Source organism: Xiphophorus maculatus, chromosome 5 (genome assembly GCF_002775205.1).
Source record: "Xiphophorus maculatus strain JP 163 A chromosome 5, X_maculatus-5.0-male, whole genome shotgun sequence".
NCBI classification, from domain to species: Eukaryota; Metazoa; Chordata; class Actinopteri; order Cyprinodontiformes; family Poeciliidae; genus Xiphophorus; species Xiphophorus maculatus.
The window spans coordinates 6,334,203-6,348,701 of record NC_036447.1 but is presented as its reverse complement, the minus strand read 5'-3'; the positions used below and the strand labels follow the sequence as shown (position 1 = coordinate 6,348,701).

Here is a 14,499-nt window from a genome sequence, read left to right as displayed (position 1 = left end):
ACCTGAGGCATCAGACTTATCTACAGTGCTAATTTACCTCCTTATGGGCAATGAAACATCGTTTTTTATTAAGTTGTAGTTTTAAAAGATTTACTTTTAGATCTAGATTCAGAACTGAAACTGGTTTGGTGGAAAATCCCCTTAGCTGCAGATTTTCCTAGTTTGTTGGAGTTTACAGGAAATAGTCAGATATATAAATATATATCAGAAATCTTTCAGGAGGTAAACCTAAAAGCTATTCATTATTTTCTTTTTCCACAGAAACATGATTTTTATTTTCTATGCAAGAAACGGTTTGTAGTTGTAAATGGTAGCAGCTAATAAAACGTTGAACACTAAGTGCCAGAAAACTGTTTAAATCAGTGCTATTTTACTTTTTTATGATGTGCTAAACTTCACTTTAAAACACTAATTGCTCTCATAGATTAATTGCTAAAATGGAGGCGGAGGATGAGGTTAGTTGGTGATTTCTCACAGAAGCACCGTTTCTTGCTGCTCTTTGCCTTACGCCAGGCTGACTTCACTTCTCTTTGGTACTTTGTGGCTTTTACAGTTTATTTAGTCTTTTCAGGTGACGGCCAGAAACAAAATAGGAAACAAGTGTATTTGAAAATGCAATAAATATTGTATATTTACACTAAAGAATGATAATCCTAATTACTGATCTATTTTTGTGATGTAATGCGTTTTTGTGATATAGGAAAGTTTCTCCAGCGGTGAGTGAGCTCCAGTCTGACCACCTGCTTCAGTCGCTGGGGTGAATGATGCTCTTATGCATGTCAGTTTTTCACCAGCCAGTTGTTTTTATTTTTTTGTATGATTCCTAAAGATCCATCAGGTAATAGACGAGTGATGGACGGCGGTGACGTTATTGAACCTGCACTTTCTTTACTGGATGTAAACTCACCTCTGACACACGAGTGATCTGTCACGATGTTTTCACGTTGCTCACTCTGAAAAACAGGAACCAAGTGGTGGATATTTGTTTTTAATCTTTTTTTTTCCCATTTGAAATAAATTCAATAAAATACATTCCTGTTAGGGGACAAAGGGTATCGGATTCATTGTCTCATGTTGGTTTTGCTCGATTTTAATGTTTCTGTAACAAACTAGGAAAAAGATATTTGGCAACTTTCACTTTCTGAAGAAAATTGGTGACTTAATGGAAATTACTGCAGATTGGTTCATGAATGTTGTCAAAGCGCCTACCTACTACCTATTAACAAATTAAAATAACACTTTCTTTGCATTTGATCAATATTCTTAAAAGTAAATATTGAACATATTTTCATATTCATGTTTGGCACCTTACAAATAAAAACTGATTTAACTGATAAAATATTTCTGCATACAACTGTTAAAGTTTTAAGACTTTTTAGGGAAACCTATGAAGATACTTGCAGTAATCAATTTGATTAAATACTTGATATTACTGGGACATTAGTAATTTAATCCTGGAAATGTTCTTCAGGTGATAGAAGGCTGACTTTGTAACTATCTTTATGTGACTGTAAATGTTCAGATGTGAAGTAGTTTTTTTTTTTTTTTACTTATCCAAACATCAGTATCTCAGCTTTAAGCCACATTTTATAAAATCCAGTAACATCGATGGTAACTTTACTCACAAACTGCCCCAACCAGACCCAAAAAGGTTTTGTGTCTTTAATGTTTGCTATGTTAAAGATGCATCATATCTCATCTGCTATGTGTAAGTCAGCAGGACAAAAGCTTTTGCCAACCAACTGAGGGACAGCTGTGGAATCAGAATCACATAATTGAAAAAATACAAAGTTTGCACTGACGAGGATTCATTTGGTTTACACATGAGTTACTTATTCTGCTTTTGAAATGTTTAACATTTTTATTATAGACATGAGATTTCATGTTTATGTTTTTAGCACTTGATAAAATCAGACAATTAAAAACATCTGTGATAATTCTTCACAAAAAATATTCCTGAATTATGAAACTGTTTTCAAGCATTCAGCACATAAAGGCTGATTCCATAAATTAGAATATGACTGAAAAGTTAGTCACCAAGTGAAAAACATTATATAGATTAATTAGATGACTTCTGTTTAAACATATTTATATGTTGTATGTTTAATACCTGCTAAAAGGTTATTTTCGAAAGGTACTATTAATCTGACGAGCCTGATCAGAAATATATCCTAATTTATTGAATAAGACTGCATGGCATTCACATTTAAGTTTTAGCTTTATTTTTAGCACTAGAAAACAAAAGGCCTTCCAGTAACTGTAGGTACATCAGCGCCCCACCAACTTGCAACACAAAGTTACACCCTTGCTGTACTTAATACTTGCATCAGGGAGGTTAGAAGTGAACATTGTTTGCTGTTTTAATCCCATCACTCTGTGAAGAAACTGTTGTGGAGTCTCATTGTCAATGTGTTTGGTGCAAATTAACTCTTGAAACAGTTCAGTGCTATTCTTCTCCCGCTGATGAGATTGTAGAAATCCCTTCAGCTCCGTAACTTTCATATCATCTTTGTTCATCAACATGTCTTTGAAGCTGCCTGCTTTGATTATCTTGAGCACAGCCCTGACAATGTCAGAGTCAGCAAAGTTATCTTGAATCCCCTCGTCAATTTGTCCGCAGACATTACTGTAGGAGATGAATGATCATCAATCTGGCCACCTTGAATCTTAAATTCTCTTCGGGGGAGAAATGAAAGTTCTCTGATGGGACAAACTGTTCATATTGCTGGTGGTGGTTGCCGTTCGGCCCGAGTTCCCCTTTAAAGTCTTGGGATGCCCCAACTCTGGTAGCTGCAAGCTGAGATGAAGCTGGATTTGAAACTGAAGGGCCAACACCCTGCATCAGTGTTTTGCTCAGATCTGTGTAACTTAACAGAATTCTTTGCAGATCATCATTCAGTTTGGGTGCTGCTGAATCAACTGTAGCTGTGTTAGTGTTGTCATATGCAGTGACAGCAATGTTTATTTTGAACTGCAGATATTCTGTCTGAGTAATGTAAGGTAGAAGGTGGACCCACGTCACTAACCCCATCCTGTATTGTGTTAGAGGATTTAGTAAAAGCTGTTGTGTTATATGGTTCAACAATGGGATTAACATCAACATCAGAAACCTTCTCTGCCAACATTACTTTACGTACTTGGACCACATTGTCAATAGTGTCCTTTAAGGCCAATAATTCAACCATCCCTCTGTCCTCTGACTCAAGGAGAGGTTTGCTGTGCATGAAGGCATTAATGTATTTCAGGCAGCCCTCAGGATCATCATCTTCTAGCTTAGATGGATCTTTGTTCGGCACAGGACCAACATGTTTGGCGATCTGAAAGAGTTCGCTCGCAGTCAGGTTGAGAAGACTTTTCCTAATGTCCCACACCAAGCCTTTTACTCCAATGTCCGACATAGTTGCTCTCTTCCTTTCTTAATAAAGACGCATTCAATAAATTAGTATTATTGAATAGCCAATTTATTTTAATAACTTTATCACAATGTGAAACATTATATAGACGGATGTTTGAAAGCCTTTATGTCTGTTTATCATGATTTTTCACTTTGTGTCTATTTCAAACAATCAAAAGCATTAAAGTCTGAAGAAATGTTAAGTCCAGTTTAATAGAAAAATAACATCACAATTGTTATTTTTGTCTATGTAATCAACTATTTATTAGTACATTTTCTCCAGTCTTTGTTTGCATTATTATTTAAAAACACATTTTAGGAGTACAGCTCTTCTGACACGTAGACTGACGCAATCCGCCAAAATCGGAGGTTTAATCCAAACTCCCGCCACCAAAACTGTACGTGAGCTCAGCAACAGTGACGTAGCATCCTCATGTGACGCGGAGCCAATCAGCATCGCGGAAGCTGAAGCGGTGAACCAATCAGAGAGCGCTGGCGGGAGTTACAGCTGAGTTAGAGAGATTTGGCCAGTTCGGACTTCGTGTGCAGGTGAAGACAGACACAAAACAGCTTTACGTCGAATAAACCCGAAACTCTGAATCAAGAGGACTTCTTTCTTCCATTTACAAAACTCCGTTCATCATCGACGTGTTTCCCGTAAGTAACAGAATCTGAAATATTTTGTTGTTTAAGAGGCGGAAATAAGAAAGCCACCTCCAAGTGCCAGGACTCGTTTGCAAATTTATTGTCTAATTTGTTAGCGGTAGTTTTGTTAGAAAGTTGCGCGTTCGTGACCGGACATCCGCTGAAGTCGGTCATTTTGAAACATGGGTGCTTAAAATCAACATTTTACTTTAAAAAGAGTCTAAAGTTGATGGGTGTTGGAGGCGATGTAGTTGTTTTGGCGCCATTAGCCAGTTTACGTAAGTGCTGTAGTAGTATTTTAGTCTTTAAAATACCAGCACAAAACTTTCATTTTCTTGTTTGAGGACATAATTTTTAAATATTAAATCAGACAGTTACGCAGTGTCTTTTTACAAAATACTTTTTCACTCTTGAACGGATACTATTTTGCCTTTACTCGAGTAAAAATACATTGAGATTGTGCGACTTGTATTATGTTCACATACTAGTTTATCTCTGATTTTTCTTTGTAACCTTTGACCTTCTCGCACCATTTTAACCCAAACTGTAACAACACAACATTCATAGTGAAATAAAACGGCTTCGTTTTGTTCCCCACACCTGAATGTGTTATTTATCTTAAAATAATAGTCGTGTCCATCTTAAAACTGAAAGGGAAAAGTTTTACAGCTATATTTTTGTAATTTGATTTAGTTTTTGTAACTATACAGGAAGACAATTGAGACAAAACTATGAGCCACAGATTAACACTTGTTCGTAAAATCGTTAGTTAAAACACAAAGTATTCATCTTTTGGTGTATTGTGCAAAAAGTGACGTAAATCATGTTCTTTTTTTGTGAAATCAGGCTAAATCTTTTTTAATTTTCTTCAATAAAACTCAAAATAAATTGGTAAGAGGTTGGTTGTCTTTAAAGAATGAAAGTATGCAAAATAACTTTAATTTTGATCTACAATGATTTACACATTCATGTCCTACAGAAAAATCAGACTGTTTAAATTAAACATTTTATGTATAATTTATTGTTGAGCAGGAAAGAATCTTAAAAAAACTGGTTGGGATTTTAGGTTTTACATTTTTATTTTTTCTTGGCCTACAATATGATAAATTTCACTGGACAATAAATTCTTCCAGAAATTATTGTAGTAAATAATAATTTTTTTGAGACAACTTTCAACAAGTATATTGAACCTGCACTCTCAAAGACTAATGAACTTTAACTTTAGAAATGATTCACATTAGAAATGGAGGATATTTTCCAAAATGAAACACACAACCAAAAACAACAGTAAAAAGAAAATAAAGCACACACAACTGAAACCATAAATAAAATAGAGTTTCTGCAAACAAAGTTTTCCTTAAAAACCTACACATCAGAATGGAAACTATTGACCACATTTTAATTTACGATGTGATTAACTGACTAATTGCTTCAGGCTTAACCAGCAAATACTCTTGACTTTTTTTATCCCGTGTTGTTAAGTTTGGGGATCTCTGATTTTTAATAATTCAAACATGTCTGAGAAATGTAGGAAGATTCAACATTGCATCTACACACTTTTTTTCCCTTAAATGTCATTCAGCATTTAGCATCATGTATTAATCATTAGCACATTTAGCTTCCTGTTATCGTTCATTTCCACATCCTGTTAACTCATTCTGTTCTTTCTGTTTCCATCAGACAACCAGTCATGCCCAGGACTCGCTCTCAGGGGCAAGTTCAGCGCACGCTGCAGTTCCCGCATCGCAAATCTTGTCGAGCGCCCCTGCAGTCGAAGACGGCTCAGCCCTCGAACAAGCCAGAGCTCCGGCTTCCTTCCCCAAGTCGGATCGGTCCGATTTCTCCAAGGCGGTCATCAGACAGACCGACGCTTCTGTCACCCAGATGTTCTGCTGCCCAGAGCCCTCTAACCTCTCCAAAGCAGAAAGTGGATCAGCTCTGCAGATCTGCAGCACAGGCTCCTCCACCAACACCACCTTCCTCCCCCATCCTGCAGAACCGACTCCCTCTCAGTCCTCGGAAACGCACAGGTGAGACACGGATCTACCTGAACTAGGGATGCAAGCAATTAATGGACTGGTGACTGACGATTAATGGTTTGTTAGGCTAAAATTTGTTCCAGTTGATTAACTTAAACCTTGCAGTGTTGTAGTTTGGCCGGCTGACTCTGTGGGCCGCTGGGCCTGGAGCAACGACAGGCCCGGCGTTGCTCCACATTTAACTTCACATTTAAAAATGACTGATTTGCTACGAGGATGTGATGAAAAGCAAAGAGATGACACAGAAAGAAAAAAAAACAACATGGCAATAAACAGGGTTGATTTTCAGAGCTGTTGTGATTTAAAAAGCTTAATGGAGAAAAACATTAACATTCCTTCAAGAGGAAAAACAGACGGTACTTCTGTATGAATATCTCTTTGTTCATGGGGAATTAAGTGTTTCACATATTTTATTCTTTTCACTTATTTTTCTACTCCGCAACCTAATGGGTAACTGTTTTGTTATATTTTATAAATATGTCCAAGATTAATAATGTGAGAAAACCTCTATTTTCTATTGTTTCAGAAAATAGTCGTTTTCTGAATAGAACCGAAAACCACAAAATGTAATGTGCAAAACATTACATTTTGTACAACTGACAAAATGTCATGTTTTTTAAATTTGGCATATTATTAAAAATGTATCCATTTACATAATGCAAAGAAAATGTCTGCTTATCAACTAATTGTTAGGTAATTAATGAGCTTGATCAACTTTAGATTACCTGATTAATCAATAATTTGGATCCTAGTTCAGACTCGGGAGATATTTTGTAGTGCTAGTTATTAATTTTTCAATTTTATTCTTTCAGTTTATTATTCTGTTTTCTTTCTGAAGGTGACGACAATGGCTGCAACGTGCATTGTTCCCCTCCGAAGCAGTACAGACCAAATCCGGCAACGCCACGTAAACTCGGCTTCGACGAAAACGTGCAAACATCTGAAGGTCGGACGCCCAAGCAGCGGCGCTCTCCAACCAGCAAGTTGTCTCCGAACAGACAGGAAACGCCTCCTGGGGGTCCCGTCCTGCACAGCCAAGAGAAGAAGCCGCCTGTTGCTCGCCTGTTTGCTGACAGTAAGAACTTTTCTGAGCTGAAAATTATCTTTAAAGGTGACTTATTATACTTCATTGAACATGTCAGGAAAAGTCTGTGGGCTGCACAAAACGGTTATTATATTTCTTGCACAAAATCATTCTTAGCCTGGTCAGTTTTGCCTTTCAGAATGAGCTGCTTTAGGGTGTCTTGCCACTTTAAATCCACATAAGCTACTGCTGGTTACGCCCCGAGCTCAACATCTACACTCGCATATTAAAATGGCGGCAAACAGACGCCCAATTATGCAACCATACATACATCTTTGAAAAACAGAAATGGAGCTAATAAGAATACAGCATGTAGTTTCTGGATAGAAAGTCAACAACAAAAAAACTTGTCTTTTCCAGCAGCCGTTAAAACTCGGTCAAAATTCTGAACTCATTTATATATATATATATATATATATATATATATATATATATATATATATATATATATATATATTTTTTTTTTTTTTTTATGTACATAAGCGTTTTTCATATTTTACTTATTTAATTTAGTTTATATTTCGATCATATTTACATTAGTTGTAATTTCACACGTGTTATAAAGGTTATATTACTAATGGTTACATTTAAATGTTTTAATATTTAACAACAAATAAGTAATTTCCCCTTGGACTTCAATAAAGTATGTTCTGTTCTGAAATCAACTGACACAATGTTCTGGAACTCAGCTTGGGTTGCTAGGTGACGGGTGGAATTCTGCTGGGGTTGCTAGGCAACGGCCTGTCTTAGCTGGGGTTACTAGGTGAGGGGCAGTGCCTGCTGATTTGTGATGTTACATTACAGAGGTTTTTGAAAGGTTTTATTTTCCAGGCACCAAAACTTGTTAACTTATTGCCAAAAAAAATGGCTTTTTTTGTTTGTCATTAGTTTTTAAGCACTTTGGCTGCTTTCAGAAGCAGTAGAAACCGAAATGGAAGCACAAAAACACACAAAATATAAATCTTTGCAAAATGAGTCCCCTTTAAAAAGCATAAAAAACAGCCTGGTCAGTTTAAAAAAAAAAACAAACCGTGTAGAATAGATTTATTTCTAATCTGTGACATCCCCTGTCTCTGCAGAGTCGAGGTTTCAAAGCGTGAAGCAGGCGCTGCACACTGCCATCCCTGAGTGTCTCCTGTCCAGAGACGCTGAGCGGGCGTCCATCCGCTCCTTCCTGGAGGACAAAGTGCTGCAGCGCGTCCCCAGCAGCCTCTACGTCTCAGGGGCTCCAGGGACCGGAAAGACCGCCTGCCTGAACTGCATCCTCCAGGAGATGAAGGTGAGTTAGGGCAGATTATTCTACACAGGTGGCACCTAGTGGAGACCCAGCGCCACTGCCGGGATTTAGATCTCATAGTAATGGGGATGCTTTTATATCTTTAAATGCTATATATATATATATATATATATATACACACACACACACACACACACTGTTTTTTGGAGAAGTTAAAAATTAAAATCGATCCCTTTTTCTCTACAATACATCTGTCGTTTATATCAGTGAAAATTTTAAAATGCAGTAAATTCCTGCTATTTATGAGACGATAAAACCATTTAATTCTGTAATTTGTCTTAGATTGGTAAAGTGTCTGTTCGTCTATTAAACCCAGAGAAGCCCATTTGTAATACATCTGATACTGGGGTGATGTCACACTGTGTGAGAATCTGTTATACAGGTCTGCAGATAAACAGGATTTCAATCTGTTAAGACAAATGATCAGAGGTGATTTTGTTGAAACTGTCTTTAGTATCTTGTTAGTTTTCAGACTTGAGTTTGTCGTTATTCATAGTTTATCAGAACTTTGGTAACAGTTTGGAGGGAAAAACTGTTACCTAGATTTTTATTTTCCAGTCAATTAACAACCAAAATCTTCCAGTTTCTCAGTGTTTATGTAGTTTTAATCTGCTACTTGTCCTCATTTTGTCCTCTGTAACATGTTTGGGTTCTTTCTGTCCTCCCAGTCTGAGCTCACCTCGGTAAAGACGGTGGTGGTGAACTGCATGAGTCTGCGGAGTTCCCACGCCATTTTCCCGCTGCTGGCCTACAAGCTGAAAGCAGCCGGTGGACAGAGTGGCCTCCAGAGGTTCCTGACGGCCCCGGGGCCCACAGTGTGAGTTTCTGCTTTTTAAAACTTTAGTTGCTTTTTTACAACAGAGAATTAGTGCCAGACTGAACGAACAAACAAACAAATAAGAATTAATTACGAGAAAAGTCATAATAATGCTTGAAAAAAAGTTGCAATAAAGTGAAAATAGTCGTGAAAATTCATAAAAACATAGTTATGATTTTGCTTGAAAAGTCTGGGTAATGCGTGGAAAAAGTACGATAATGTGTGAGGAATTTTTTTGCCATGATGCCTGAGAAATGGCCGAGATATTGTGTGAACAAAAGGTTGTGATAAGTGGAAAAAGTTTTACTATTGCAAGAATAAAGTCACAATGATATAATATGATTTTATTCTCGTAAGTACATTCTTATTTTTCTTAGCCTGGCTCTAATATTTCGTCTCAACTAAACTAGTATCTTACAATGACTTTCTTTCTTTCAGTTGGGTAAAAATCTTGAGTTTGATCATTAATCTTTGTCCCCTCAGGCTCCTGGTTCTGGATGAGATGGACCAGCTGGACAGCAAAGCTCAGGACGTCCTCTACACCATCTTTGAATGGCCGTATTTGCCGCGGTCCCGTCTCTGTCTCATCGGTACGAGTTTGGCCCGTAGCATGCCTCACCTTCCACCATGTGATCTTCACACTGACTTCATGTCTTCCTGCAGGCATTGCCAACTCTTTGGACCTGACGGATCGCATCCTGCCCAGACTGCAGGCTCAGACTCACTGTCGCCCCCTGCTGCTGCACTTCCCTCCCTACAGCCGACAGGAGCTGAGCGCCATCATACAGGACAGACTGTCGAAGGTTGGTCCGGTTCTGTTGGTATCACCAGCGTCTCTCCATCTCTCGGCTCGTCTAACTAGAGTTCTGCTTTGGTTCTGAAGGTTTCGGCTGAGGGTCTGCTGGACGCCTCGGCTGTTCAGTTCTGTGCCAGGAAGGTATCGGCTGTGTCCGGAGACGCCAGAAAGGCTCTTGACATCTGCAGGTAAAAATCGTTAATGATGACCCGAGTCTGGAACACCAGAGAAAATGGCTGATGTAACGCTGTGTCTTTCCAGGAGAGCGGTCGAGATCGCAGAAGCTGATGAAAGACAGAAGGCCTCCGCTAAAGGTAAGGTCACCTGGGGTCATCAGAGTAAACTTTGTAACCACCTGCAGCTGAAATTATCAGATTATTTGTGAATAATCGTGATTAATTGATTGTTCAAATATTCGTCAACTTATTTAGTAACTGATTGATCTTTAACTGGAGTATGCAGACTGGAAAAAAGGTGATTTGCTGAAAGAACAACACACTCAGAGCTGTAATTAAGCCAACACTGTACAAAAAATATGGATTACACATTTAAGATGAAAAAAACCTTTCTGTCTGTAAATATTTTATTCCCAGAACTCCAGATGTTGCTGCATTTTAGGCATTAAAATGTTTATCTTATTTAAAGTGGAATTTAATTGCTCTTTGCATCTTCTAATGGTTTTTTTTTAAAAAATATTGTACAAAAATGGCGCAAGTGGCAATTATTTTAATCTGATTAATCGTGAGAGTAATCAATTACTAAAATAATTGTGACTGAAACTGAGTTTGGCTGTCTGTCTGCAGCATCTTTGGTCGGCCTCCCTCAGGTGGCGAAGGTATTGTCAGAGGTTTACGGCGACCGCATGGCGGCGCAGAGCGGCGGTTCGGAGGGAGAGAGTTTCCCTCTGCAGCAGAAGCTGCTGGTTTGCTGCCTCCTGCTGCTCATCCGCAAAGGGAAGAGCAAAGAGACGAACCTGGGGAAGGTAAGATGGAGAACCTACGAGCATGATTCAAGGTCATCAGGCTAAAAGATACTGAGGCTAATTGAAATGCAAAGTGTTACACTGCAAAAATACAAAATCTTATCAAACCGTACTTTTTTAGAGCTAATATCTTGGTATACTTGAAGTAAGATAGGAGATTGTTTTACGTCAATAATTCCTTAATATTGATGAAAAAGTTCTAGTTTCACTGGCAGATAATTTCACTTATATGGGAAAATATAACAGAAATAACTGGCAATCTTCTATATCTTGCTGAAAAGTTACTTCTAAGTTAGTTTTGTCTTAGAAAACGCTGTCATAATTAATCAATGATGTCAGAAAATGGTTTCCCTACAATGGAAGTTGTTTCTTCACCACTAGCACATTTAGCAGCGAGTACATGTGGATGATTGACAGCGCTAAGACCCTCCTCCAGGCTCTGATTGGTTGGTTTTTTACAGGAGCCATGCATTTCTTCAGATGGCAATAGAAGCTCAGGGAGAAGGTGGAGATGAATCTTTTCACAGATTATCTATCTCACAGCAAACTGTGACGACATGCTGACAGTTTTAACAAATGTATAAAAATATAAACATTATGAAAGTTACACACAGCAGCTTTAATTCAGTGTGATGTAATTAAAAGGATCTACTAAATGCACCGCCCACTGCTTCCAGCTTTACTTTCTTCTCCTCCTAACATCTCTGGTGAGCTTCTGCAGTCTAATTGTGATGAGTTTTAAATGACCCTGCTTTGCGTTTCAGCTCCATGAGGTTTACAGCCGCCTGTGCGCCCAGAGGCAGGTGTCTGGAGTCGGGCAGGGCGAGTGTTTGGCGCTGTGCGAACTGCTGGAGAGTCGGGGAATCTTCGCTTTGAAGAAGGCCAAAGAGGGTCGTCTCACTAAGGTGCAAAACTCTCTGAACAACAACAATCAAATGTTATTTAAAGGAGCCTTAGAATATGATTAAAGTGGATGCATTGTACAAAATTCACATTTTGGATGTTTTTGTACTTCCATTTGGGTTTCTATTGTTTCTAAAAACAAATGAAAAAAAATTCCCAAGCGCTTGATTAAAAAAAACACCCAGCGAGTTTTTGTCAGTAAGTTTGTGTTTTGGTGTCTGGAAATTGAGCCGCTTCAAAAACCTTCTGCACATTAAGGCGCTTTCAGGGGGTCTGTTACCTAGCAACCCTGGCTGAGCCCAGTCCTGTTCCCTAGCAACCCAAGAAGAGTTTCAGCGCAGCGTTGCCAGATTGGGCGGGTTTATTTTTGAACACGTTGGATTGGGAAAAAAGTTTTGGGCTCCCTTTCACAGCATTTGTGTTTTTAGAAAACATTCATAGGAAAATATCTAAATTTTTACCGTGTGGCAGAAAAACACAAAACCTGTATATTTTTGTAAAATATACAGGTTTTAGTTCATTTATTTTGAAATGTGTAAAATCTGTCAAAAGTGGCATCTATAATTGTGATTGTTTAATCAAATGTCACTATGTACAAGTACATCTTTCTGATTTTGATACTAAAAAAAAAATAAAAAAATCTCCCTGTGTTCCAAGAATTTAGTCTTTTCATGTCCTAGAAAGTGAGTTTGTGCTATAAACTGTCAGATCACATTTGGTGAGCTGGTTTGCTTTTATGTTTGTTATTATTACTGAACTCTTTGTTTGTTTGTTTGTTTTATCTCAGGTGTTCCTGAAAATTGACGAAAAAGACGTAGAAAACGCTCTGAAGGACCGAACGCTTCTGGGCAGCATCCTGGCTGCAGGGCTTCCCTCATGATACCTCATCAATTATAAAGTTATTTTAAATTATGTTTTACTTTTTTAAATGATTTTAAAGATGTTTCCTTTAAAAATGAAACGCTAGTACTTTTTTTTTTTTTTAGATGACTGCTCAGTTATTTTGAGTTGTAGTCATTGATTTTTTTTTTAATGTTCTGTATTTGTTTTTTTGTGCTGTAAATAAATAGATTTACAGACATGAAGTGTTTTATTCATTTTTCTGGGTTCCCCTTCAGAGCTGGATCTATTTCTGTCCGCTGAATTAGCTCAGGCTCTAACCTGATTGGATTAAAGGAGGCCGAGAGCGGCCGGACTGAGCTGCAGAAACCGAAGTGTTCACACAGACGAGGACCAAAGGAGCAAAACTGGCTTTGTCCTGGCAAACTTAGTAAAAACAAAAATCATGTGTGACTAAACATGGAGGTTGAACATATGCAGCCTGGAAAACTGCAACTTGATTTCAGTATTTTTTTAAAACTACATAACAGGAGTGGATCAAACGGACCTCAGATTTTATGGCTAAATTTAATGGTACTTGTTTCTATAACATGTATTTCAGTAATGGTGTGCAGCCCCACCCTAATACCGGGAATCATGTTCCTAAAAATAAAACTTGCCTATTGATAATTGATTGCTTTAGTACACTGGTTGCACTGGAGTGCAGTTGTGTCAACAGAAGAGAATATTTAATTTTACGTGGTCTGCATTAGATTAAACATGCTGGACTCTGGGATCCCTCAGGAATGTGTGCTCAGTCCTCTGCTTTTTAAATGCATGGAAACCCATCCTTCCATCATTTTCTTCTGATTGTCAGATTAACAGGTCCAGTCAAGTTTATTAGTACAGAACATTTCAGCAACAAGGCCGGTCAGTGTTTTACATGATAAAAATGTAACACAATAACCAATTATGTAGCAACAAACATATTTTTGCTTAATGCCATCAAGAATAATATTTTCAATGTTCCAGTTATTAAAAACAACTTTAATCAGGAAGTTTTTTAGTCTAGATTTAAATGGTTTTCTGGAAGTTTGTTCAACATTCTGAATCAGCCAATTTTATTTATTTTTTTTTAGACAGACCTGTGAAGACATTATTGCAGTAATCAATGTGACTAAAGATGAACGCATTCACGTGTTTCCCTGGAGCTTACTTTGACATTAGACCTTTAATTGTAGAAATTTTCGTCAGGTGATGGAAGGCCGACTTTGTAATTGTCTTTATGTGGCTCTAAAGGTTCAGAGCTAAGTTCATTATTACACCCATATTTTGGGCCTGATCACTAATTCCTAGCTGTAACATTCACAATTTACAGATAGTGTTGTCTCAGATTGAAAATAAACAAAATTAGTCAAATGTTTGCAGAAATGAGTAAATGTGGAAATAATCTAAATTAAAATCTGATATAGAAATGACCTTAAATTACACATATAAAACATCTGATTTTATTCAAATCCTTTATTCACAGCAATAATAAGTGAATGGAAATATGTGCATGTTTTTAATACAAATACATAGAGCATCAAGTCAAACATCAGTGGAAGTAAAATGATAAAATATTTGGATGCATAACATTCAAAATATCTACCATCAATAATCCTGAACTGAATCACGTTTTCCAGCACAACCACTGAAATTTGAGAGTCGAATGAATCGGGGT

At 37.6% G+C, this 14,499-nt stretch overlaps 1 protein-coding gene across 1 annotated transcript; it reads left to right on the top strand.

Moving 5' to 3' along the window:
* The first annotated feature begins 3,915 nt into the window (after positions 1 to 3,915).
* On the top strand, positions 3,916 to 12,922 carry cdc6 (cell division cycle 6). Its single transcript, XM_005811299.2, has 12 exons — positions 3,916 to 4,051; positions 5,720 to 6,069; positions 6,917 to 7,153; positions 8,242 to 8,441; positions 9,128 to 9,276; positions 9,760 to 9,866; positions 9,940 to 10,079; positions 10,160 to 10,260; positions 10,334 to 10,386; positions 10,876 to 11,054; positions 11,819 to 11,959; positions 12,745 to 12,922. The coding sequence occupies exons 2-12, from the start codon at positions 5,730 to 5,732 to the stop codon at positions 12,835 to 12,837; spliced, it is 1,740 nt and encodes a 579-aa protein (XP_005811356.1). The 5' UTR covers positions 3,916 to 4,051; positions 5,720 to 5,729; the 3' UTR covers positions 12,838 to 12,922.
* The last annotated feature ends 1,577 nt before the right edge of the window (positions 12,923 to 14,499 follow it).